The sequence below is a fragment of the Podarcis cretensis genome (assembly GCF_951804945.1).
Source record: "Podarcis cretensis genome assembly, chromosome: 11".
Lineage (NCBI taxonomy): Eukaryota > Metazoa > Chordata > Lepidosauria > Squamata > Lacertidae > Podarcis > Podarcis cretensis.
The window spans coordinates 21568553-21593391 of NC_137180.1; the positions used below are offsets into that span (position 1 = coordinate 21568553).

At 42.6% G+C, this 24839-nt stretch overlaps 2 protein-coding genes across 12 annotated transcripts in view; both read right to left on the minus strand.

Annotated features, from left to right (window-relative positions):
* Nucleotides 1–114: 114 nt before the first annotated feature.
* On the minus strand, nt 115–17575 carry ARL14EPL (ARF like GTPase 14 effector protein like). 11 transcript variants are annotated; one of them, XM_079995857.1, is made up of 5 exons: nt 17143–17166; nt 10819–10939; nt 5385–5429; nt 3130–3272; nt 115–1226 (listed from the first exon to the last, which is right to left on the minus strand). In XM_079995857.1, exons 2-5 carry the CDS (start codon nt 10918–10920, stop codon nt 1019–1021), a joined length of 498 nt encoding a protein of 165 aa, XP_079851983.1. In that variant the 5' UTR covers nt 10921–10939; nt 17143–17166; the 3' UTR covers nt 115–1018. The 11 variants fall into 11 exon arrangements, with proteins under 11 accessions (XP_079851983.1, XP_079851985.1, XP_079851991.1 ...); XM_079995859.1 differs by lacking the exon at nt 17143–17166 and adding an exon at nt 15729–16057; XM_079995865.1 differs by lacking the exon at nt 17143–17166 and adding an exon at nt 15502–15682.
* Nucleotides 17576–20181: 2606 nt separating this feature from the next.
* The window catches only part of LVRN (laeverin), a gene marked incomplete at its 5' end in the record, with an annotated part of 39199 nt that continues 34541 nt past the window's right edge, over nt 20182–24839 (minus strand). The window contains 3 exons of the mRNA XM_079995395.1: nt 20182–21391; nt 21816–21879; nt 23151–23291. Coding sequence (XP_079851521.1) covers nt 21245–21391; nt 21816–21879; nt 23151–23291 — 352 coding nt within the window. The 3' untranslated portion in view covers nt 20182–21244. The remainder of the gene's footprint in view (nt 21392–21815; nt 21880–23150; nt 23292–24839) is intronic.

A 24839-nucleotide genomic window follows, 5' to 3' on the forward strand; every position in this document is an offset into this window, starting at 1 on the left:
TTTTTATGTACATTACAGGCAGACTAGTGTAAAATGGTTGACTTTTAAACTATGAATTCCTTAAATACATTTAGAACCCGGGTCTTCGTACCAATAAAAACTGTATGCTTGACATTACTTATATCCAACTTTATTTTCTGCAACTTTGCTCAAGGACTTAAACATTTACTTTGATAGCCCCTCGTTCTGCACAGATGATAAACACAGAAGGAATCAATTTTTGAGTTGTGCAGCAGCCCGTTGGGGAACAAGAAGAGGCTTTCATTAATCTTGAATTCCTTGGTTCCCCCTTTCTTCCTTCTGTTTGCAAGAGTCACTTTGCAGTGTGATTTTCAGGAGGGCAGTCTTTTCACCTGAGCAATAACAGGGTACAATAATCTATATGAGGCATGTATAGATGCAGTCAAGAAATAATGAGCTTTTAAAGAGGGGAGGCCTGCTTTTTCTTTAATTTGCTTCTGCTGGCTTTGAATTGGTTTATTCCCGAGGCAGCTGGATCTGTCCAATGAAAATGTTCAAATCCCCCCCCCCAGCCTTAACAGATGAGAAAGATTAAATAAACTTCCTAGTAGCCAATTCCAACTCCTAACTTGTTTAAATTGAAGAAACTCAGAGGCTAGGCAACATATTATGAACCAACGCCTGGCTCAGAGCAAATGTGAACAAAAAGATATGAGAACTTTTTCATCTGCCCTTTTCCAACTCCACACACCTAGTGTTCAAAATGTGGCTATGCATGTATTTTGGCCCCCACAGGCAGAAAAGACTGCTTGGGGAGTGATTTGGAGCAGATACCTAAGTGATGGGTGGTGAAAGTGTTAAGCTCCGCTCTCTTCCACACTCAATATTATGGTCTGCATGTCACACTCTGACAGCTCTGCTACCCGTCTTTGCACGTCAGGCATTTTGTTCCTCTAACTAACAGGAGGAATAATGCCCCTCTCTCTTCTTAAATAAATAAATAAATAAATAAGTCCAGCCTCTGTTTCACAACAACAGTGGTCAGGTAAATAGCCATTCAAAACGGAAATCTGATAACCGGCCCGGCCTCTATTTGAATCTGATCGTAAACCCATTTCCGGTTGCAGCGACACTCTGCCCCACACTTGGTGGAATTGCATTTAGGGCAGGGGTAGAAGCAGCCCAAGCAGTTCTTCTCCAGGCAGTCACATAAATCCGCTTTACTGGAAAGCAGCCGGCCGTGTTTGTCATATTTCTTTACGGGTCTGTAAAAGAGAAAACATGGAATCGCCATTGGTTTTCAGAGTACAAAGCAAATAAAAGTGAGAAAGCCGTGGGTGGGGGCCTCCGTACTTCCTCCTGATACTCCTGCAATATACAGTGTACCTCGGTTGTCGAAAGTAATGCATTCTGGAAGACCATTCGACTTCCCAAACGTTCAACAACCGAGGCGCAATGAGCAGTCTCCAAAGCCCACCAAAGTCAATGGAGAAAATTGAGAAAAGTTTCAAAACGGAAGCAATTACTTCCTGGTTTTTGGCATTCAAAAACCAAAACGTTCGGCTTCCAAGATGCTTGAAAACCAAGGTACTACTGTACTGAGAAAACAGTTTTGATTCTCAGACCTTAACTTGGGGCCATATTACCTAAGTCCAACTTGGAAGGATGAGTTGGGGGTTGTTTTGGGAAGATGTTTGCTAAGGACTGCTGTGCCCTGGTAGATTTTCCACAGGTAACCTAGATGCTCATGCTAAGTTATGCAGTTAAGCACTGTAGCCATATAAAAACAGCTGTCATTTGTGCAGTTAGCAAGGGACCCTAAATATCAGAAATCTGATCAGTTGTACAATTTACCTAACAAATGGGCACACGTATCAACAAACTAGGCTTCAGCGGAGTATTCTGCAGGGGACAGCCAGGAACATTAGCCACAAAGACTGGCCAGCATGATTAATTACAATCCAAACTAACTAGAGATAGGGAATTGCATTCCTGTACTGTCTTGCAAACAGCATATTTAAAATAAATTAGAGGTGTCCTGGATTCTGATCTTGATGAGCACTATCAATAAGCCTATCCTGCTTCCTTATCAGCAGAATTCACAACCACCATCAATTCTAGTTTTCTTGGGATTCAGACTATTTTTTGTCCTCCTCATGCAATTTATTAGTGTCTCTAAGAGTCAGTTCAAAGCCGCTATTTGCTTCCGATTCAGATGCAAAAACAAAATAGAGAAGGGTACCATCAGCATATTGATGGCCCATTTCTCCAAATCCTGGACATTTTCCATGGAGTTTGTTATACTGTACTAAATAAATCATGTGAAGAAGAAGGGGAATGAGAAAGTTTTGCTGCACTCAAGTACAGTGGTACCTTGGTAGTCGAATGGCTTGGTTCCCGAATAAATTGGCTCCCAGATGCTACAAACCCGGAAGTCAGAGTTTCTGTTTGCGAACGTTTTTCAGAAGCCGAATGTCCAACATGGCTTCCACAGCTTCCAACTGAGTGAGGCTCCTGCAGCACAATCAGAAGCTGCACCTTGGTTTTCGAACCATTTCGGGAGTAGAACCGACTCCTGGAATAAATTAAATTCGAGAACCAAGGTACCACTGTAGTCTCCATAAAGATGTAAGCTGTCCGTTACTATTTTACCATTATACTGGAAAAATTCTAAACCAGTTGAGTGCAGTGACCCTAAGGATGGCATGATAACTTATGGCAGTTTCTTTTATGCACTTTTCTCTTGTTTTTTAAAGAGAATGCAGCCTCGGCAGATAGAAAAATCAGCTCTGCCCTCAGATGAGCAGGTAATATTTATGATCAACTGTGGTTCTACTCCAGATGAACACCTGCCTACTGGGGCTACTAAAAAGGATACAGTCTATGTTGGAGCATGGAGAACAAGAGAAGATGGATGTTACCATTGGGCCCCACTTCTGATTTTTCCCTTGTCAGCCTAATGAATGTTAATCAACTACCAATTCTGTGCCTTTTTATCAGAAAGCAAATTCCAGAGAAACCGGTGGGCCTTAAAAGACAGTTTGCATCGTACTGCTGTCTTAAATTATGAACATCAGGACCTAGCCTTATGATCTTATGGTAATTATTATGATGGTCTGTAATTATTCCCAATTTAAAATATAGAATAAGATGCCGCATGTTACTTACTTCTTTGTATTGTTAAAGCAATCCTGGTTTATCATTGACAGGCAGGCTTTCTTCTGCTGCTCTCGGGTTTCAGGGTTGAAGTCTGCTAGAAGCGGTCCCGGATTTTGAAATGCCAGGCATTTCAGCTGACGCTCTATTTGTTGCTAAGAGAAAACGAGCGGTTCTGAGTTACAGTGATAAAATACTCTAAATCAGGCAGTAGCACAGGGTGGACCCATTTCAAGCCAGACCCAAACTTAAAGCATTCTGGGGGTTGTAACATGATTTTGAACAGGGAAGGCATTCACATTCTTACCTTCCCCATTTGAAGTTTGACACCCACACCTACATATACCTGGCCACTTCATTATCACTCACGCTTATTTATTTATTATCTATATTCTTAGTTGTCTCAGAATACAGATCCTCCAGATGATGCACAATGTTAAATAAAACCACATTTGAAATGTAACAATGATGATACAAGCTCACACTAAATGCCAGACCAACACAAAGCCATAAAGCAATGCCTATCCCAAAAACTCATTGTGCACATCAGGAAAGCCACAACAGAGGAGCCACCCCCAAAAAGGCCCTCTCTCTCCCTTGTAGCCAGTGCCTGCACTTCAAGATGAGGGGACAACAGAATAGATGCTCCAGCCATTCCCACAACCTGTCTGCTGTGCTGAACCCACTTTATTGCTTCATGAATCGCAGTGGTGGATTGCTGGGTGCATGAAGGAAGGAAGGGAGGGAAGTATGGTCGACCATCACAATGCAGACGAGATCAGGGTGGCAAAAGGCAGCCAACTGATTTCTGTTGCAATGCAGGAGAAAGGATTGGTTCAGTCATCCATCACTCTCTTTTCCTCTCTTGCTCACCATTTCTGCATGCTCAAGGGGTAGGATTATTTTTACCATGATGGCATCAGCTGTAGGGCACATGCAGTTTTATAAATTATGAATTATAAATTCCCCTCAACTTGTCATAATTTAGCAGAGAGAGCAGGTGGCAAACACAGGGGTGGGGAGATAGCCAATGCACAAAGGAGAAACTAGGTGCAGTGCCAGCCAACCTGTCCTGGCCAGACAGGCAGCTGCACTAACTGCTACTGGAAATGGTGAACAAAATCATGATAAACCAACACTTATGGGTGTCAACAGTAAGTCATCATCAGAAACAAATCACGGTTTACAGTGAATGAACAAGCAATGTGCAGAAGCACTCGTACCCACTCTGCCTTGCCTACCCATAGGAGAAACAAATATTACGTGCAAACCACTAACTGGTAACCCAAGAACAAACCTTTGAATCCATTTGTGGTTTACTGAGAGAGAAACAAACCTCAAATGCTCTTCACATATAACACTAAGGCAAGCCTTGTGGTTTGTTTGTCCCAGAGATGCTGATTGAGTAGAACACACCAGCACACTCCTCATAGTTTTTTTCCCCTGATTATAGCTCACCATTACTTGTGAACCAGATCAAGGTTAAATGACAACAAAGAAAACACAGGGCAGCACCACTGAGCCTCTTGGGCTTGCCAATCAGAAGGTCGGCGGTTCAAATACCCGCAATGGGGTGAGCTTCCGTTGCTCAGTCCCAGCTCCTGACAACCTAGCAGTTTGAAAGCACGCCAAAAGGTGCAAGTAGATAAATAGGTACCACTCCAGTGGGAAGGTAAACAGTGTTTCGGTGCACTGCTCTGGTTTTGGTGTTCTGTTGCACCAGAAGCAGCTTAGTCATGCTGGCCACATGACCCGGAAGCTGTCTGCGGACAAACACTGGCTCCCTTGGCCTGTAAAGCGAGATGAGCGCCGCAACCCCAGAGTCATATGCAGCTGGACTTAACTGTCAGGGGTCCTTTACCTTTACCTTTATTAGCACTAGGAAGGAAGCTGCTAGGCAGGCATGACAGTTGAGTTGCTCACTTAGGCTAATTCTGTGATGTCTAAGAGACCCTCAGTTTGCCTAGGTGCCAAGACAACCACTCAGAATGTACTGGTGTCATGACCAAGGGCCCCTTACACTTTATCTACAGGGGGAAAGGCCATGGATTCAGAGGATATCTCTGACTGGGAGGGAAATGCATCCTCTGAACCCACTTGTGACATGCATCTTCAGCCTGAAAAGGTCATATTACTTTCTTCAAACACCAAGGGCTTCAGCTCAGAAGCTACAGTAATAATAATAATATATTATTTATACCCACCCCCCGGAAATGCTTGAACTCTGCTACTCTCTGCTAGGTAGTTGCCTCCCTCCAAACTCTTACCGTCTTCTTTTTCCACTCATCCCCTTCGCCTGGCAACTCAAGAATCTGAAGGCAAGGAAAAGGCACAGAAAGAATCACTGATGCAAAAACAATAAAATAGGCAGAGGTGCTACAGCACAGTACTGAAAAAAATGAATAAACCAAAAGCCAACACATTAATAGCTAGGGAAAGTATTTCAGGGTGGCCGTTTTATTTTCAGAAGCAAGAAAGGGTTGAATTTTGAAACATAATAAAATACAAGTAAGCAGGTAAATTTGTGCACAAATTCAAATGGGAGCTAAGAATGAGGTCGTGCTTTTATTTATTTATTTTTAAATATCTAAGTCAGCAGTTGACTACTGTATTAATTTAGTTGTTCGAAAAGGTGAGGGGGAAGGAGGGACAAGTCAAATGATTGAATTGCAGACAAAACAAGCATCCGTTCTAATAAAAGGCTTGCACAATGAAAGCGAAATGATAAGGAGCAACGCTGAAGGAGAAAATGCCAAACACATGCAGTCTGCTGAATTAGATAGACTTATGCTTGATCAACTGTGCAATGATGTGCCTATGTGGCTAAAAATATATCACCTGCCTGCATTTGACTAAATCGCTCTCGGGCTGTTACCTTTTCCTAATATCAGCTTAGGGCTGAACGCCTTAAATCCTTCCATGTGGAAACTGTTGTGACATGACGAGTTGTTCGTTGTGGCTCACCATAAAGTCCCAGCAAGTTCCACCAGGGAAGTGCTAACCTCCCTCTTCCAACATCTGTGGTTACATGGCCAAACCTGCCTAATCTGTGAGATGAATCACCATGGGCCAGCAGCTCTCCATGTAACAACAGCTGCCACATGGAAGGATTTAAAGCAGCCTTCACATGCTAAGCTGTACTGGATACATCCCTCCCCTCTCTATCACACACAAACTTTTCAGAGCTGATTGAGGATGCAAAAGCTGATTGAGGATGCAGATGCTAAAGCGTTAACCTATGTTGTATATTTGTAACGTGTGACTGTTTTCTTTGTGTCTGGAACTTTATGTCAGGATCTGGGCCAGATCCTTATCTCCCCCATCATGCACAAGTGCATTTGATAGGTGGGTGGGACCCCTCACCTGTCTGTCATGTGACATCACAATGCCATCAGGCACCTGTGTGGGTGGTCACCAGATGATATCACTGGCGCATGAAGTTTTGATACAGGTACAAGGATGTAGAAATGTTAAGGATAGTGGGAGAGTATATATTGATTAAACATTATCCTTCCTTCACTCACGCCTGTGAGTCATGTAACAGAGCAGATTCCCCTCAATACAGCAGGAAGCTAGTTTGCAGATTCTCTTTAGTTTAAGCAATCCAATCTGGCTTGCCCAGATGCATTATTCCTGGTGTCCCCTTTTTCACCCTCTTAAAAGAATAAGGACACAAGAGCCTTTCCTTAAAAGTAGCAATAAGTTTACTCACATTCAGCTCACAGTATGATCCCTGAAGGCAGGCTTTAGCTTATAATTACATAGCAAATTGCGAGTTAATCCCACATGGGGATTGAGCCCATGTGCTGCTGGCTGAGAGCCAGCAGACAGCAAAATACAGTAAGAGAACAGCATCAGGAGAACAAAATAGAGAGCAGCATGGCATCAAGGGAAAGATGGCTGCGTGACTTGGCTCTTTTGTGGAGTCAGCCAGGGTCATGCCCATCTTTTTGGTCACATGCAGGGGGAGGACGCTACAGACTAGGGGAACAGGAAGTTATACTGGCTGGAGTAACACCTCCCTGCCTGTATCCACTCTAGGGAAACAAGGAATGCTCCAATGGATTACATCCCACAAAGGATAGGTTTTTTTTAGGCAACCACATATAACTTCATGAGTAGGGCAGGTGAGTGTGGCAAAACACACTTGTAGGTCAAACTGGGATGCCTGGAGCTTCCCCACTGCTGTTTTAGATTGCTACTGCTATCCATGTGGTTTGCATTGCCACACCCTCATCGCTGACAACATTGATACACACATATGGATAGGTTCTTTTGACAAGCATTCCCTTTGTTGCCAAAAAAAAAAAGTCAGATGGGCCATTGCACCATGTAGCTGAGTATTTATTTATGTTTCTCAGGGAAGCAGAATGGAAAACAACCACTGGTAGAAAACTGCTACAATATATAAGAAAGCAGATAAAGTAAAAGCAGCTAATACACCAATTCAGAGAAGAATAAACTAGCTATAACTCTATGTGTGTTGTGTGCAAAGGATAGCAGTCTGTACAGTGACGGTACCTATGCACAATACAACCTATTATATGACCCCAACAAAACCATTTGCTGCATCACACATCCCTGACTAATCCACTTTTTGTCTAAGCAACAGCATATGTAAAACTGAATTCTATGCACATGTCAACATAAACACATGATGACGCTAGCCCACCCTAGAGCAGCTATATATTTTCACCCTAAGACAGAGAATGTTTTAGTTGCTGAATCAGTCCCTCCATAAATTTCTTGGTTTGGGTACTTGTGGAACTACAAAGTGACCCAGTTAAAACAACACTGTGGCAGAGTGGTTAGAGTTGTGGACTAGGGTGTGGAAAGCAGTGAAGTTCACTGTATGACCTTGGGTCAGTGGCAGTATCTCAGCCTAAGCTACCTCACAGGGCTGTTGGGAAGATAATGTGGGGACACATGCCATCTTGATTATCTTGGAATGGAGGTGGTATATAAATGTAATAGGCAAATAAACTCATGGTGTGAAGTATATTGTTTTGAAACTGATGATCTTGTGGTTGTGACATACTCTGAGGTCATTTACAGAGTTCTTACCCTTCCCTGTATCCTGCCACATCCTGGGGGGTCACAAGACAAACTTAACTGTGTACCTAAAGGCCCCACCTTAGTAAACAGAATTAAGTCTACAATAGATTAGCCAAATGGATTATTAACTGCTACCATATAGAGCCATAGAACTTTACCATAGTTTGGTTAAAAGACTGAAGATCAGGACAGGGGGTGAGATACTGGAATCCCACTGTATCAAACCACACCAGCTGTGCTTAAATCTCCGAATTTGATTTATAAACCAATTATACACAACATGGTATTGAAGCCAACTTACAAAAAAAAGAAAAGTTTGTTCTGAGTTCTGAACTTGCTTCTAACTACTGACATAGGCAGTGAATGTTTCTCATGTGCTTCAGAAATAAGGTAAAAGGTAAAGGTACCCCTGCCCGTACGGGCCAGTCTTGACAGACTCTGGGAAATAGTGGAAATAGTGGAGTCTAAAATTACCAGTCTTTTGTGCTGCTCTCATGGCAGATGAATAGCATTGCGCCTCACCAGGTAACTCCAACTGAAGGCCCCGAGCATTTATAAATATTTGCCTGTAAAATGAACTGAGGCCTAAACTGCATCCGGACGTTGGCTGGGATGAAACGAAGGTCATCTCTGATGGTCCATTCAGGAAAGGAGGCAGGAAGGAACACTGGGGCCTTGGGGTGTAGCAAAAGGTCAAACAAACATTTCAGTTTTCTATCATTTGACCCCAACTCTTTGTGACAGCTACAATAGTTCAACTTCTGGTTCATACACAACAGCAAGCCAAAATTAGGGGGAAGTGAATCTTAAACATTCTGGCAAAGTCCTTCTGGTAGCACAGGAAGAGAAGGAGGGGGAGAGGCATGAACCCAAAGCTTTGCTTGGAGTTCTTCCAGCTCATGTACATAACACTAAAACTGTGAACCTGTCCCATGTGGAAGGAAGTGTTAGAATTCCTGCTCCATGATTGCAGTCATGGGATTTCTGTCTTTCACAGGACAGTATATGCTTTGACTCCACAGAGTGGGAAGTGACAGAGACAGGATGTTTGTGTTCCGTGAAGTGGGACTATTGTCCTTTGTTTTTTCCCTCTTTGCTGTCTGATGCTAGAGAGAGAGGGAGCCATGTTGCAGTGCTCCATGTGTGTTTATATGTAAATAAAGTAGATTAGCCAAAATGCTGAGTTGCTGAGGTCTGTCACACGAAATGCGCAAACTCTGTGGATCCCTAAGTGTGCCGGTGTTGGTTGACATTGGTCGCTGTGATGTTCGAGCAGAAGAAAGCTTTTGAAGCTCCCGAACAATCGACCAGGAGCGAGGGAACATGCCAGTCAGGCATGTGTCTCTGCCAGGGTCCTACTCGAGTGTAGGCTGAGCTCCTGACAGGAAGAGGGGTGGTCAGTAGTGGTCAGTGGAGTACTGCTTACCTAACCTGACATCCGTATGGCTGTGGCTTTCTGGGAGGGGTGAGGCAGCAGCAAGGATGCCTAAACATGTGAACCTGGTCATTGTAGCAACAAGGATGTACTGGCAGGCAAGCTGCATTGGCTCCAACACCATGCCAAATTCTACTGGAAACAGGAGAAGATATTGGGGGTATCCCAATTTCAAAGCAGCCTTCTCAGAGAGGTTCAACTGGCACCAGTGCTTTTTTCTGGGGGGACACAGGGGTACACATACCCCTAAACATTTTGTGAATCTTTGTACTTTTGTCCATTTACTGTTTTTTTTTCCCCGATTTGAACAATAAAATGGTCATTTTCTTGAGTCAAAATGAGAATACCCCTAAACATTTTTTTAGAAAAAAAGGACTACTTGGCACCATCTTTATGAAATTTCCAGCACCAGGTGAAGAGTTATCTATTCTTTAATTAACACTTTATAGTCTCAATCTCTGAGTCTTAAGCTGAGTTTTGAATTGTGCTTTAGGGGTTTTTTTAAATTAATTTGTTATAGTTTTTTTGTGTTTATACTGTTTTTAAATATTGTTTTTGCTTTGTGAGCCATCCAGAGAATTCCTGCTATGGGAAAACATTATTATTATTATTAATTATTCATATTAATCAAACTTATTAGTTGCCCCTTTTACAAAATGCAACTCAAATAAATGCAATAAATAATCAACAGCCTAGTACTTACTGTCTGAACCTGTGACACATTGTCTCTGAGCTATATATCCCCCCCTCCCATTAAGATGATGAAGAAAAGTACACATCACTTTATTGACAGCATAGTCTATCCTCCATTTCCTTTGTCCCATAAGGACCCTTGTCAGTAGAAAGATGGTTGAAAATATGGGCATCTTGTAGCACTTAGGAATATTGGAGCTGCTAAATAGCTAGGTTGAGGGGTCCAAACCCAAGAGAGATCTAGGCATGTTATACATTTGTATCAATACTAAGGTTCCAGACAGATTTCTAACGGGAGGAACCCCCTGGTTGGAAAATGTAAACTTTTATTTTATTGTTATTTACTAAATTTGTATACCACCATTCATCCTCAGGGCAGTTCACACACACACACACACAAAATACAATATAAAAACCACAGTGTGGATCAACTTAAAATTTCATTTTCTATAGTGTAATTTAGAAGACACCTTTTGAAAGATAGAAATAAATAATATGTGTGCACTCAGATATCCTACCTGTTGTTTTTGCTCTTTAGTGCAAGTGCTAATTGCTCCTACCAGCCCCGCAGCTGCAGATTGTTCTCCTGCTGGACCATTTCCTTCTGAGGAACCATCCATTGTCAAAGGTACGCAAAACCTAAAATGGCAGGTGTACAATGTATACAGGTGAAGCATGTGCCAGACTCTAGGCAGCTAAAGGTTTTCAAAGATGGCAGCAACGAGACATTTTATAGGGCAGATTAACCTAGATACAGAACCCTTTCTCTCCCATAGTAACTGAACCCAGATTTTTTATTATTCATTCTTTCTTACATTACTCCCCTGGCCGCCCCAAAAATCCCATGCATATACTTCATCTCCACATGTTAATTCCTGCAAGAGTACTTCTAAAGCTTCAGAAGGCACAACGAAAATGTTAAAAAACAACAACGGCAGATTAGGACAATTTGAGGGCTGCTAAATCTAATAACATTATCAGCAAGAATGCCAAACAGCCTTGTGGCACATTAAAAAAAACACCTAACAAATTTGTTACGACAGGAAACTACATCAGATGCGTATGCCGTAATAATACATTTGTAAGTGTTTAACGTGTCACAAAGCTCTGCTGGCTGTGGGCAAACAAACTAACAGAATTATCAGAAAGCCAGTGACAAGTACACATTAGAGATATATTAAAAGGTATTGAAGCAATACATTGGTACCTCGGGTTAAGTACTTAATTCGTTCCAGAGGTCCATTCTTAACCTGAAACTGTTCTTAACCTGAAGTACCACTTTGGCTAATGGGGCCTCCTGCTGCCGCCGCGCCGCTGCTGCGTGATTTCTGTTCTCATCCTGAAGCAAAGTTCATAACACGAGGTAATATTTCTGGGTTAGCGGAGTCTGTAACCTGAAGCGTCTGTAACCCAAGGTACCACTGTATACTATAAAGGTCTACAAATGTTCGCTTGGCTTTCTAGCCAAGCCACCAACAATCCTCAGTACTAATTCCAGCCTCACCCACCACCTCTCTGACCCGTGCAGAAGACGACTTCCAAAATACACCAGGTTTTTGGGGTACTGCAAAAGACACCAGGTTTTTGGGGATAAGCTTTTGGTTTCTACTCCTGATGTGTAAGTCTGAGCCCGTCTTCCCTAATGCGAAGCCCTCCAACTATATTGGACTACAGCTCCCATCAGCCCCACCCAACATAGAGGACTCAGGAAGGAGGCGGAGCCCGGCCTGAATTGCACCAGAAATCTAGCTGAGATTTTTTAAAAAAGAATATGAGGAGATATGGTGGCTGCTTTTATTCTTAGCCAAATTAGTTGCAGGTGTGAGAGCCTCTCTGAGGCTGCCTTGGGGGTCTCTCCCACCAAGCCCCCACCCTCCTGAGGAGATCTAGATACAATATATATGCTATATACTAATCTCCTCAAGGGGGTGGGGGTTTGGTGAGAGAGACCCCCAAGGCAGCCTCAGAGAGGCTCTCACGCCTGCAGCTAATTTGGCTTAGAATAAAATAAAATATATATTTGGCTAAGAATATATTATAAAATATATATTTGGAGATTGCACACACAGGGTTTCTTTCAGGTCAAGTTTTGTAACAATCAGGAATGGAGGTCATGGAAATAAGCTAAATAAATCAGGAGCTGGAATCGGGCCAATGTGCTTTCCTGTCCCTGTTCCTCTGCACCAAAACAGAAATCTTCCAGGATTTGTTAATGGCTGCTTCTCCTTGTGTGTATAAGCCCTTCTTCTCATCCCCCCCCCCCCACTCAGGGAACAATGTATCTGGCTTCTCCCTCCTCTTTATAGTCAGAAAGCTCAGTTAATTACAGGGACTTCTTCCATCCATTCTAACTATATATTTCCATTTATTTTTGTATATAATTTTATTAAGTTTTCTGTTTTACAATTTCAGATACGCATTTTACATCCTTAAGATGCCAGTTACTTCATTTCTTCTCTTTCCATGGTTCCTTTTGCATATCATAAACCCCTTCATATTTTACAAAAAAAACCCTATTCCATTATTGCATCCATCCAAACTTGTTTACACTGTTGAATTTATCTTAACACTTCCAGCAGTTTCAGCCGTACACAATTATTTCCCATATATTCAATAAACCTTATTCAATCTTCTTTAAATGTATGTTCTTCCTGTTCTCTTATTCTGTGTGTTAAGTCTGCGAGTTGCAGTGGCGTAGCATGGGTTATCAGCACCCGGGGCAAGGCAAGTAATTTGCGCCCCCTAACCCATGGATTTGCGCCCCCTAACCCGTGGATTTGCGCCCCCTAACCTGTGGATTTCCCTAACCCCCAGATGTTGCGGCCGGTGCGGCCGGCCCCCCCTGCACCCCCCACGCTACGCCACTGGCGAGTTGTGCACGTTCTGTCAACTAGAGTTGTTGCCATTCTTCTTTAGTTGGGACCTCGCTCGTTTTGCATTTTGGGGTAATTGCAGGGACTTTTTAATGACGCAACAGCTTTAGACAGCTTTCCTTAAAGGTGACGATATTTCCAAAATATAAGATAAAAAACAAATAAACTAAAACCTACATACAGCAACAGTGTTTTGTGTTGTGTAGGCTCCTATGGTGCAAGTAATGGGCCCCAAATGCTAACCTGCTCCCTAAAATATCACTGGTCTGCTCATTTCTATATCAATTACTTTGATAAAACACATATTCTGTTATGTGCAAATGGCTTTAGATACCTATTAGGTTCATAAATTACCATATAGCATATATTCAACACAAAAAGCAGCGATAATTTGTTGTTGACAAAGGACAGCTGGACATATAAAGGGCCCATTACCTTCAGTAGCTTAGGGTCTCATCAAACCTAAATGCGGCTCTGAGCAGGGTGTGTCATTTTAAGGGGTGAAACTTATTTCCCCCCCCCCCAAATTTCTTCAGTGAGGGATCTTTAAAATATTGTTTTTGGGTGTGAAGAATTCAAACCTGCTGTTATTTTTGTGACTGGACAACATTTAGCTTAGTAAATCTAAGATTACCACAGAAACATAGAATTGCAGAATTGGAAAGGACCATGAGGTCCAACCCCACAATGCAGGAATCAGTATGGGGCTGGAACACACAGCCCTGAGATTAAGAGTCTCCTAAGAACTGCTTTCAGAAAAGCAAAGAATTTTAATTTTACCTTCTGAAAACGTCAGGTAATATAGAATACGTAACTGCAAATACTTGGCCATGCTTTTTAACAACTTCTATGCAATTTCTCACACATTTTACTTACCAAGCAAAACTAAATTATATTAATTTAACCCAAATATGTTTTGAATTCCCAAGTCGCGTTAGAACTTTTTAGCACCCTTCGCTTTTGAAAGCTGGAAGTTTAAAAAGTCAACACACACAACGCTCACATTTCATTTACCTGCAAAAGTTTTATTTTTATCTGAAACTCATGTGCTTCCCTGTTGCATAATGCCCAAAAGGGAAACACCAAACTCCATTTGCAGTGATGAGGCCAAAAACACTGGCACCTAAGACAAAAAATCCAAATGGCGCTCTCAACTGTGGTAAAATATATATAAAAAACTAAGTAACTGACAATTTGCTGTTCTTAAATGGTACTCCAAATTCTGATATTTGAAGTTGACCACCACGCTCTTTCTCACTGTAGGGCCAATTCCAGAAGCAGTGGCATCACTGTGTTACTCTTTATCTTAAATATGAGTTCTGCTGTCTTTACATCTGATATGTGTTGTTGTTGTTGTTTAGTCGTTTAGTCGTGTCCGACTCTTCGTGACCCCATGGACCAGAGCACGCCAGGCACTCCTGTCCTCCACTGCCCCCCGCAGCTTGGTCAAACTCATGCTGGTAACCTCGAAAACACTGTCCAACCATCTCGTCCTCTGTCGTCCCCTTCTCCTTGTGCCCTCCATCTTTCCCAGCATCAGGGTCTTCTCCAGGGAGTCTTCTCTTCTCATGAGGTGGCCAAAGTACTGGAGCCTCAGCTTCACAATCTGTCCTTCCAGTGAGCACTCAGGGCTGATTTCCTTCAGAATGGAGAGGTTTGATCTTCTTGCAGTCCATGGGACTCTCAAGAGTCTCCTCCAGCACCATAATTCTGATATGTAAATTCTGATATGTAAATAATTCTGATATGATAAATCTGATATGTAGGCCACACATATAACACAGGCCCGCTGTGCCATCTCCCTTCATTGCAATGTTATTTCCATCAGTGGTCACTGAAAAGTATTTCACAAAGTTTAAAAACTGAAATTGGAGGCTGTCTAACTGGTCACGCTGAAAGGCCCTGTGTCGATTTGAAGTAAGAAACAGGACTTTAAAAAAAACAAAACAAAATGATTTTTCCCCCTTAAAAACAAACAAAAAACCTGTACAGCAACATGTAATATGTAGTTAAACTAATATGCCATTAGGTGTCACTATTGTTCTATGAAGGCGCAAGGACAGTATCGTGCCACCCGAGCAATGAAAAATATGTTTCTTTTTGACACAGACTATGAAGCATTCGTTTGAATTGCCATCCCACTTACAAATGAAATACCTTGCAAGGTTTTCACACAGCTTTTAAGTTAGCATAAAAATTATTGCCAATAATTATTTTGACACATAACACGCCATAAATCCCAATGCAAGTTTCAGAAAGAGCCACTATTTCTCTCATCCCAAATACCCGCTTTAACACACAAATCCTTGCCTCCAGGGCCAGCCTTACCACTGGGGCAAGGCAATCGCCTCAGGCGGCACAGAGGGTGCAGTAGCAGCAGCAGCAGCCCCCTATGGCATTCCTCATGAGCCCCCTGGACAATTGCTCTTTCTTGGAAGACCAGAGCTCTGTATGCCACAAAACCTGGCATACATCTCCTAAAGTAGCCTGCACACTCCCGTTTGCTCCATAACTGATAGCTGGGCCCCATAACCTGAAGCAAGCACATCACGTACCCAGCTGTCCCCAGCCTGCCAGGTTGCTGAGCCTGCATAATCATGTCCCCACAGTGATAACTGAAAGGCTGGCCACACCTGCTCTGCCCCTGAGCTCAAGATAAGGGTGGGATAGGAAATAACTGCCCTGTAGCCAATTGAAAGAATCCCTGACTTAAGCATGCTTTGTCTACGCAAGTTCTTAGTCAATAGTAACACAAGAAAGGAAGAAATTGGGCATGCACTTGCTAGGATAGTATAAATGCTTTGGGTTTTGTGCATTCGGGGACTGGTCTTTTGGAGAGATCCTGCCACACCTCTATGCTGCAGCACTGAATAAGCTCTTTTGACCTTCTGCCTGTTGTCTTTTATTGTGACAAAAAGGCAGCAAGGGAGGTCTTGCCTCCATAACATAGCCATCCCATGCCTTCCAACTGCTGGTATGAGAGGCAGTGCACACTTCATGTTTGCAGCAATCCCTATCTATCCTGTATCCATCTTGTCGTTCCTTAGGAAATACAAGTAATTTGCAGCTTAAGTGCATTTAACTTGTACACATTCAGCTTTACACACCTGGCATAAAAATAAATAGAAAGGGGTTGTTGTTGTTTTTTAGAAAATGATTACGGCAATCCCACCCACCATTGGACCCAATGTTTTTTTTACTATACGCAATGGTGGCTTTGCACACAATCGCTGGAACCTAACCCCCACATAATATAAGAGTCGCCTGCACTGCATTTTGATGCATTTTCCTGCAAACCGGCTTCAATCCATATTGCGAAAAATGATGGACCTAGCCGTAATGTGTACACAGCTTCAGGTAAAATGGAGAGTGCTGTCCCATTGCCAGTGTTGAAATAAGAATCAGCTAAACAGTCAGCTTCTGTACATGTAATGTGGTTGGAGAAATGACGTCTTCATTGTCGCATAAAATGCCCTGGGCCAGCTTTCCTTATTTCTCATAAGTCTACCCAGCCTATCCTCTGCTATGCACAGTTTACATATTTTAACAGAAAAATGATGCTACTCATTTGGATAATCAAACTTATGAGGATTTCAGTATTGTCTTAATGCTTCTCTTGGATAGCCATGTGTCCTACTTCGTTGAATATATGTCTCTCTTTAAAGGAGTCCATTATCTGAAAAGCTACCTGTGTCATGGAGTGATCAGTGCTGGATTTACGTATAAGCTAAACAAGCTATAGCTTAGGACCACTCTCTTGGGGTCCCCCAAACATGTCACTATTAATATACTTCTTCTTAATTGTATTTCAGTTCAACAATTTCTCTGATAAAATACATATTTTGTTATGTGAAAATGGTTTTAGATACCCATTAGGTCCATAAATTGCCATATAGCATATATTCAACACAAAAAAGTGACAATTTGTTGTTGACAAAGGACAGCTGGACATATAAAGGGCCCCATTACCTTCAGTAGCTTAGGGCCTCATCAGACCTAAATCCGGACCTGGGAGTGATTCTGTAAAGTATCGCTGGGTGCGGCCCCCTCAGGCAGGTGTTAATAATTAATCCCCAAAGTGGGAGCAGGTGATGGGGCTGCCCTATAAATCTTGGAGTCAACCTGCGGGGGGGGGGGGGAGAGTACACGCTGTAGATAAGACTGCTGTTTGATGTCTGTAACTGGTGCCAGAGAAGACTGCAGTAAAGCCTTGTAACCCAATCCCCTACCTTTGAGTTATTGGAAGCTTGGAGGGAGGACTTGGGAAGGTGACCCCCTCCTTGACAACCTGGTCCAAGTACAGATGAAACCATAAGGATGGAAAACAAGGCTCTTTTGTCGACATAGACAGTGAACTCTGAAGGCAAACAAGGTGACTTGATCACAGGACTTCCTCATTAAGGTAAGATGTATTTCTGTCAAATTATCTAAAGGCAGCTATAAGGGACGCGGGTGGCGCTGTGGTCTAAATCAGAGCCTAGGGCTTGCTGATCAGAAGGGCGGTGGTTCGAATCCCCGCGACAGGGTGAGCTCCCATTGCTCGGTCCCTGCTCCTGCCAACCTAGCAGTTTGAAAGCACGTCAAAGTGCAAGTAGATAAGCAGGCACCGCTCCGGCGGGAAGGTAAACGGCGTTTCCGTGCACTGCTCTGGTTCGCCAGAAGCAGCTTAGTCATGCTGGCCACATTACCCGGAAGCTGTCTGCGGACAAATGCCGGCTCCCTCGGCCTATAGAGCAAGATGACCACGCAACTCCAGAGTCATCCGTGACTGGACCTAACGGTCAGGGGTACCTTTACCTTTAAAGGCAGCTATTTGTGTAATCACTGAAGATTTTTGCTGACCTAGTAGTACAAAATGAGGAAGATAGTTCCAGGAAATCGGACACTGGAGCGGAAGAAGGAAGATACTTTAGCCTATTGTAAATAACATTGCTCAAGCCACAAACAAGAAGGAGGAAGCTGCGCTGATACTGCAGCTGTGCATTTAAATCTGCGAAGGAGCCAGTAATACAAAAACCTTTCTCGGAAAGAGCAACCGCACACAGAGGTAACTGCTACCAGATGATATCGCATTGCCAAACGCACATTTACAGAAAAGGTAATCTGGGAAAAGTTAGTTGGACTGACACCATTTCAGTTTATTATATTATTTTGATAAACCATTAAGTATAAAAGTTTGGATAGTTTATAACATGCTGGTTTAAAAGGAATTGTGCAGAAGCTTGCATTAATAAGGTGCTTTTCTGCCTTAGAAACTAAACCATATCATTCAGGGGGAAACAGAAATCCTTCTTATTCCAAACCTTTCTACAATAGAAGGATGAAACACTGCTCTGTAAATGTTTTCCCCTCTCTTACAAATTTCACAGCAAATTAGTTACTTGGAAGAAGCATTTTAGTCCGCAAATTAAACCTGCACTTGTACTAGAATGAAAAGGGGTTTTTATATTTAACTCTTCCATGTAAAGCTTTTCTCTATTTTTGCAGCAGAGAGGGACGAATGCAGCATTTAATGTGAATATGCACAAAAAATGTTCTGAGTGTCATGAATGCAATGACAGTAACTGATCATTTACTGAAGTTAGCTGCATTAACCTAAAATCATGTCATTTTTTTTAAAAGGTTTCCAGCACATTTGGCATATTAGAGAGAGATCAAACTTTTTCAATAAGCTAAAATGCCTATATCCCATATCAAAGGACCACTGTACATTTTATCTTGAACTGCCATGTCAATAGCGTAAGCTTTGCCAGCTCAGAATTTAGGAGAGAAAACCACAAGTTCCCACCTGTTCTTTTCTGCAGAATATGAAGAATCATCCCACCCACAAGCTGGAACTGAAATTTGAATGTTATGCAAACAGATACATATGTAGATTATTATTTTCTACCAAGTTAGCATTTTTATGTGCATATATATATATATATGTATATCTTACCTAATCTGATAATTAAACTGCAAAAAGCAACCTATCGCTGCATTCCATTTGGAGTTGCACAGAGCAGAAATTCAAATGATGGTAGAATTACACAATGGTCCACAGATAGTCTCTTGGTAGCGATGCTGCTTGTTTGCTATACACAAATGTAATTGGACACAATGGGCCGCCGATTCTGCCAATTAAAATTGTTAGTGCACCTGAGACATGATTTAATCAGTGATTCTGTAGACTGCATGAGAAAAATACTGTATGGCAAAAAGAAAGTGCACATTTTAAAAGTGTGGATGGCAGTTTTCAAATGTTTGATTTGTTAAAAGAGTTAAATCAGCTAGGAACTGTTCAAAATTTAAGAGCTCTCATAAACACAAAACAGACCATTCTCTTCATGCGACTTCTCCATCCATTAGGACTCAAGCCTACAACACACACTATCAGAAGTCATATCAGTTGTGCATTCAGTGTGTGCAACATCACACAGCTCTGGCCAAAGCAGGGATCTTCAGAGACTGGAAGATCAGCCAAGCCCAACAAAGAACAACAGGCCACAGTCAGTAAGCTGGTGGCACTGGCTTTAGGTCAGGTTTCCCTACAAGTCTTTAATTTGAATATGTTGCTGGTGGTTATAGGCTTTCAGGGTTGGGCTCTAGAGCACTGTGTTAGGAGCCAGAGAATGAGATCTATGGGACCAAGGAGAAATTGTCACAGAGGTGTAGGCCAGAGTTTGGGAGTAAGTAGGAAATGGAACCAAGGAATAAGTCAGAGATGAAAATCTGTGTCAGTAAACAAGTCAGAATGAGTACCAAATAAGCAAGCAAGCACCAAAAAATGAGCACTGAACAAACCAATTACTTGTGACTGGACTAAAGCCAGGAAGACTTTGCTTTTCAGGCAAGGCTGAATTCACAACGGAAACCACTTCTTGCCCAGGGAGAGTCAATGGCCATCTTTTCTCATGTGGTGAAAAGGATGCAGAGCCCTCAGCTATTCCACAGTCCCATCACACAATCATGTATTTCATTTCTGGCACCGTGCGTTGTCTTTGACATGAACTTCCAGATTCCGTGTAGTAATTTAGAAGATATATTTTATTAACAAGCAAACATCCAAGTTGTACAACATTCATCAACTGAAAAGCTGATAGGCTTAGCGGAACAGTAACAAATACCAGTATGGGGAGTGTGCATAAAAGAGGGATGCAGAATAGGAGGAGAAAGGAGGCGGCGTGGAAATGGGGTGGTAGTCTGAGTGCAATGAAAAGTTGAAGGAATTAGTTGATAGGAAGCAGGGAGTGAAGGGGTTAATGGTGTGTGCGCACAGAATGGGAGTGACAATAGGAGAGGAAAAGGCCTAGAAACAGGCGATCTGTGTGCAATGGAGAGTTGAGGAAAGTAGGGGCTGTAGGAAATAAAGAAGTGAACATGAAAATGGGGGTGCAAGGTAGAAGGAGGTACAGAAATGGGGTTGAAGATGAAAGCTTCTGAAGAACAAGGGGGCTGGTGGCTTCATAACTGGACAGAAGGTGTAAAGGGTGTTTAGCAGTGTCAATGTGTGTGGGGAGAGATAGTGGGGCTACAGAATAGAAGAAGTGGCTTCAGAAACTAGGCAGGGAAAGTGAAAAGGGAGTTTAGTAGTTTATTGGGGTAGGAAGGCAAAGCTCTAGGGGGTTGATGTGGAAGGAGTATTTGGGGGGTTGGGAAGTTGAGGTGCCCCCCCTTAGTGCGTTTTAAAAAGCAAGAAAGCTGAAATTTTACAGATGTGTAGCCCGAAGAGTCCCACGTCACATAGCAAACTGACAACAATGGCTTCTTCTAGTTGCTAGTTCTTCATTTCAACTGGTAAGGCTTGCTACATTCCATCCATTTGACATAAGCGTCAAGATATTCCTTGAGTTTCCTTCTACCTTTGTTTAGGCACGGGGTTATTTTTTTAGTTCATTCTGTCTCGTATGGCAATGTTCTGAGTAGAAATTTGACTCCACAGTAGCCTGATTTGGACAGACACCATCTCAAGACTACTACCATTTAAAACATGAAGTGGGAGCTCTACGCACAAAATATGTGCTCCTTAAAAAAAAAAAAGCTATTAAAGCAGTTACCAAAAAACACAGATATTTGGAAGAATTATCAAATGTCAGATGTCCATATTTCTTTGTAGCCACTTGACCATTTTAGTAACCGATTCTTTTCTTTCTTCATTTCTAGATTTTGCTTTCTGCAGCATCTCTGTAAGGGTTGTTCTTTGTTCTGGTTCAAGGGTATTGTTAAGAAAAACCTGGACCTAAAATAATTAACGTTTATGGTAAATTGGCAGGTGTTATTCAAAGTATTGCGTTTTCACTTCCACACTCTCTTTAATTATTATTTTAAAAAATCCTACATACATTTCTGCCACCTCCAACCCTCATTTCCACCACGCTCCTCTGCACAGAAGGATAACATTGGGGGAAAACACAGAAGAACAAAGAAAGTGAATTCACAGGACTCTTGTGCATTCTGGCTTTGGGGCAATTGAAGAGAAGATTCCAGTCCCTGCTGATATGGATCAGAGATGGGCAAAGGCTTCTAAGCAGTGGAACTACCTAAGAAACTCAACTGCATTATTCTTTCTATTCCACATGGTTTTTAAATAAGATTTTTTTTTTAAAGGGTTTAAATCCTTCATTTTCAGAGTGACTTTTCTATGTTGTGTCTGTTCTACTTACCACTTGAACCTCAAAGTCTGTACTGATAGAATTCATGAAAGCGTATAATGGTTCAAAGGAGCACCTATAAAAGAAAGCATGTTTATAAAGAGAAAATATTTTGATAAAAATGTTGTGCGTGCGCCACTCGTCTGTTTTCACTCAAGCATATTTTGACAGAATGTTCATATGTATTACCAGAGTAAACAATTCACCTTGTTAAGGGAATGAATGTTCTATGATTTAACACCACGGATGTAGCCAAGGGGGGCGGGAGGCAGATGCCCCCCTAAATCAAGTACCGTATTTTTTGCTCTATAAGACTCACTTTTCCCCTCCTAAAAAGTAAGGGGAAATGTGTGTGCGTCTTATGGAGCGAATGCAGGCTGCGCAGCTAACCCAGAAGCCAGAACAGCAAGAGGGATCACTGCTTTCGCTGTGCAGCGATCCCTCTTGTTGTTCTGGCTTCTGAGATTCAGAATAATTTTTTTCTTGTTTTCCTCCTCCAAAAGATAGGTATGTCTTATGGTCTGGTGCGTCTTATAGAGTGAAAAATACGTTAAATAAAAATATTTAACTAACTGAGGTTCTGCCCATGTTTAACACCCTTATTATGTTTTCCGTATACTATTTTCTGTGTGATTCTTGAGTATTTTGTCTCTGGATTATATTGGTATCAGGGATGCATATATCCTGTCCGCTTCCCCCCGAAGAAAATGCAGCCCTCAGTGGGGAAAATGGTTTGTCACCCCCTGCTCTAGATAATGGATTGGATCCAGAGATTCCCATGAGCTGAATTTCATTCATGAAATGCCGCTGTGAGCAGAAAGGAGGCAAGTAAATAATCCCCCACAACCTTCCCTGCATCCCCAGGTGCCCAACAAAAACCTAATCTGCAGAGTTAGAAAACTCTGAAACAGTATGGGAGATACTTTGGAATATACCATAACAAAGTGGAATGGGGGGTGGCCTCCCCCCCCCCCCCCGTTTTCCATGAGTAGGAACTTCCACTCCTTCCGCAAATGGATTTGAGATAATATGTTGGTTCCAAGCCAATGAGTTTTGGATACTTTTCATTTATATATTCAAGTATATAACATTAAATATCTGTTCATTTTTTAATGCTGTGGTGTTTATTCTCTTTTCCAGTAAATTAATGTGCTTAATAGATTCTCAAGCACACCACCATTGTGTCTGGGTTTTTGAGGGGGGGGGGATTTTATCCCTTATTCTGTTGATACCCAAGTAAAACAAAACATTTGCAAAGTAATTAACACTTCAACCCTACCGGACCCAACAGATTAACATTAGAAAATCAAGTTAAAGGGAAATTACGAAAGCAGTCGCTTGCCATACCTATTATATAAACGCGACCAATTTTCTGTTATGAATTTCCATGCTATCCAGTGGCCAGTCTCACTTTCTGCCACGTGTCTAATTACTTCTGATACAAGATCTGATGAAGTTACAGAATCATTCAGGATATACTGCAAGAATCTAAAGAGAGGTTTATTCAAAATAAACATAAAAATTATAATAAAACAATTTCCAAAACACTTCTAAGATGAGCACCAGACTTCCATCTTCATACATTTTACGTTGTGGAGGGGAGACAAATAGGACTGGGCGAGGAATCCAGTGAACTGGGATTGCAGAGTGGACACACCAGATCTGATCTACTGAGATGTGGCGTCCAGTGTCTTACTCCATTGCCTTGCTCCAACTCTCTTATGGCTTTTTCTTTGAGACGATCAGAGAGCTGCCCATTTGTCCTCCTGGTTGCCTTTTAAAAACTAATCAGAGCTGCCTACAAGTGGCTAGCTAGCACACAGGGCTCCTGCCACCACTATATGTACATTCCAAATAATGTCATCATCAAGTTCTAATGCTCCCAGGGAGACTTTGCTACTACATTGTTTTGAATGTGCACAGCAGAACTGCAACTTCCATCAAACTTGATCATTAGCCACATTTGTTAGGGATGGTAAGAGTTGAAGTTCAAGTAATAATAATAATAATAATAATTTATTATTTATACCCTGCCCATCTGGCTGGGACTTGCCGATCGAAAGGTCGGCGGTTCGAATCCCTGCGACGGGGTGCGCTCCCGCTGCTCGGTCCCAGCGCCTGCCAACCTAGCAGTTCGAAAGCACCTCCGGGTGCAAGTAGATAAATAGGGACCGCTTACCAGCGGGAAGGTAAACGGCGTTTCCGTGTGCGGCTCTGGCTCGCCAGAGCAGCGATGTCATGCTGGCCACGTGACCCGGAAGTGTCTCCGGACAGCGCTGGCCCCTGGCCTCTTAAGTGAGATGGGCGCACAACCCCAGAGTCTGTCAAGACTGGCCCGTACGGGCAGGGGTACCTTTACCTTTACCTTTTATTAAACATTAAAAACTTCCCTAAACAGGGCTGTGTTTAGATGTCTTCTAAAAGTTTTGTAGTTATTTTTCTCTTTGACATCTGGTGGGAGGGCGTTCCACAGGGCGGGTGCCACTACTGAGAAGGCCTTCTGCCTGGTTCCCTGTAACTTGGTTTCTCACAGCGAGGGAACCGCCAGAAGGCCCTTGGCGCTGGACCTCAGTGTCCGGGCAGAACGATGGAGGTGGAGACGCTCCTTCAGGTATACTGGGCCGAGGCCATTTAGGGCTTTAAAAGTCAGCACCAACACTTTTAATTGTGCTTGGAAACATACTGGGAGCCAATGCAGGTCTTTCAAGACCGGTGTTATATGGTCTCAGCGGCCACTCCCAGTCACCAGTCTAGCTGCCACATTCTGGATTAGTTGTAGTTTCTGGGTCACCTTCAAAGGTAGCCCGGAAGTAACATTTGAGGGGCCAAAGATTCCCCACTTATGAGATAAAGCATGATGGACAAGGAACATGAAGAACCTGCATGTGAATGCAAAATCTGACCAACCTGGTAGCTTTCTGTAAGCCTGTGGTGGCCTGGGATTCAGACTCGGATGCTGAACCTGAGGGATCCCAGCCTGCACAGGATTCCCCGCCTCCAGAACCAGTTGAGCCGGGGCCGGGGCATGAGCCTGAA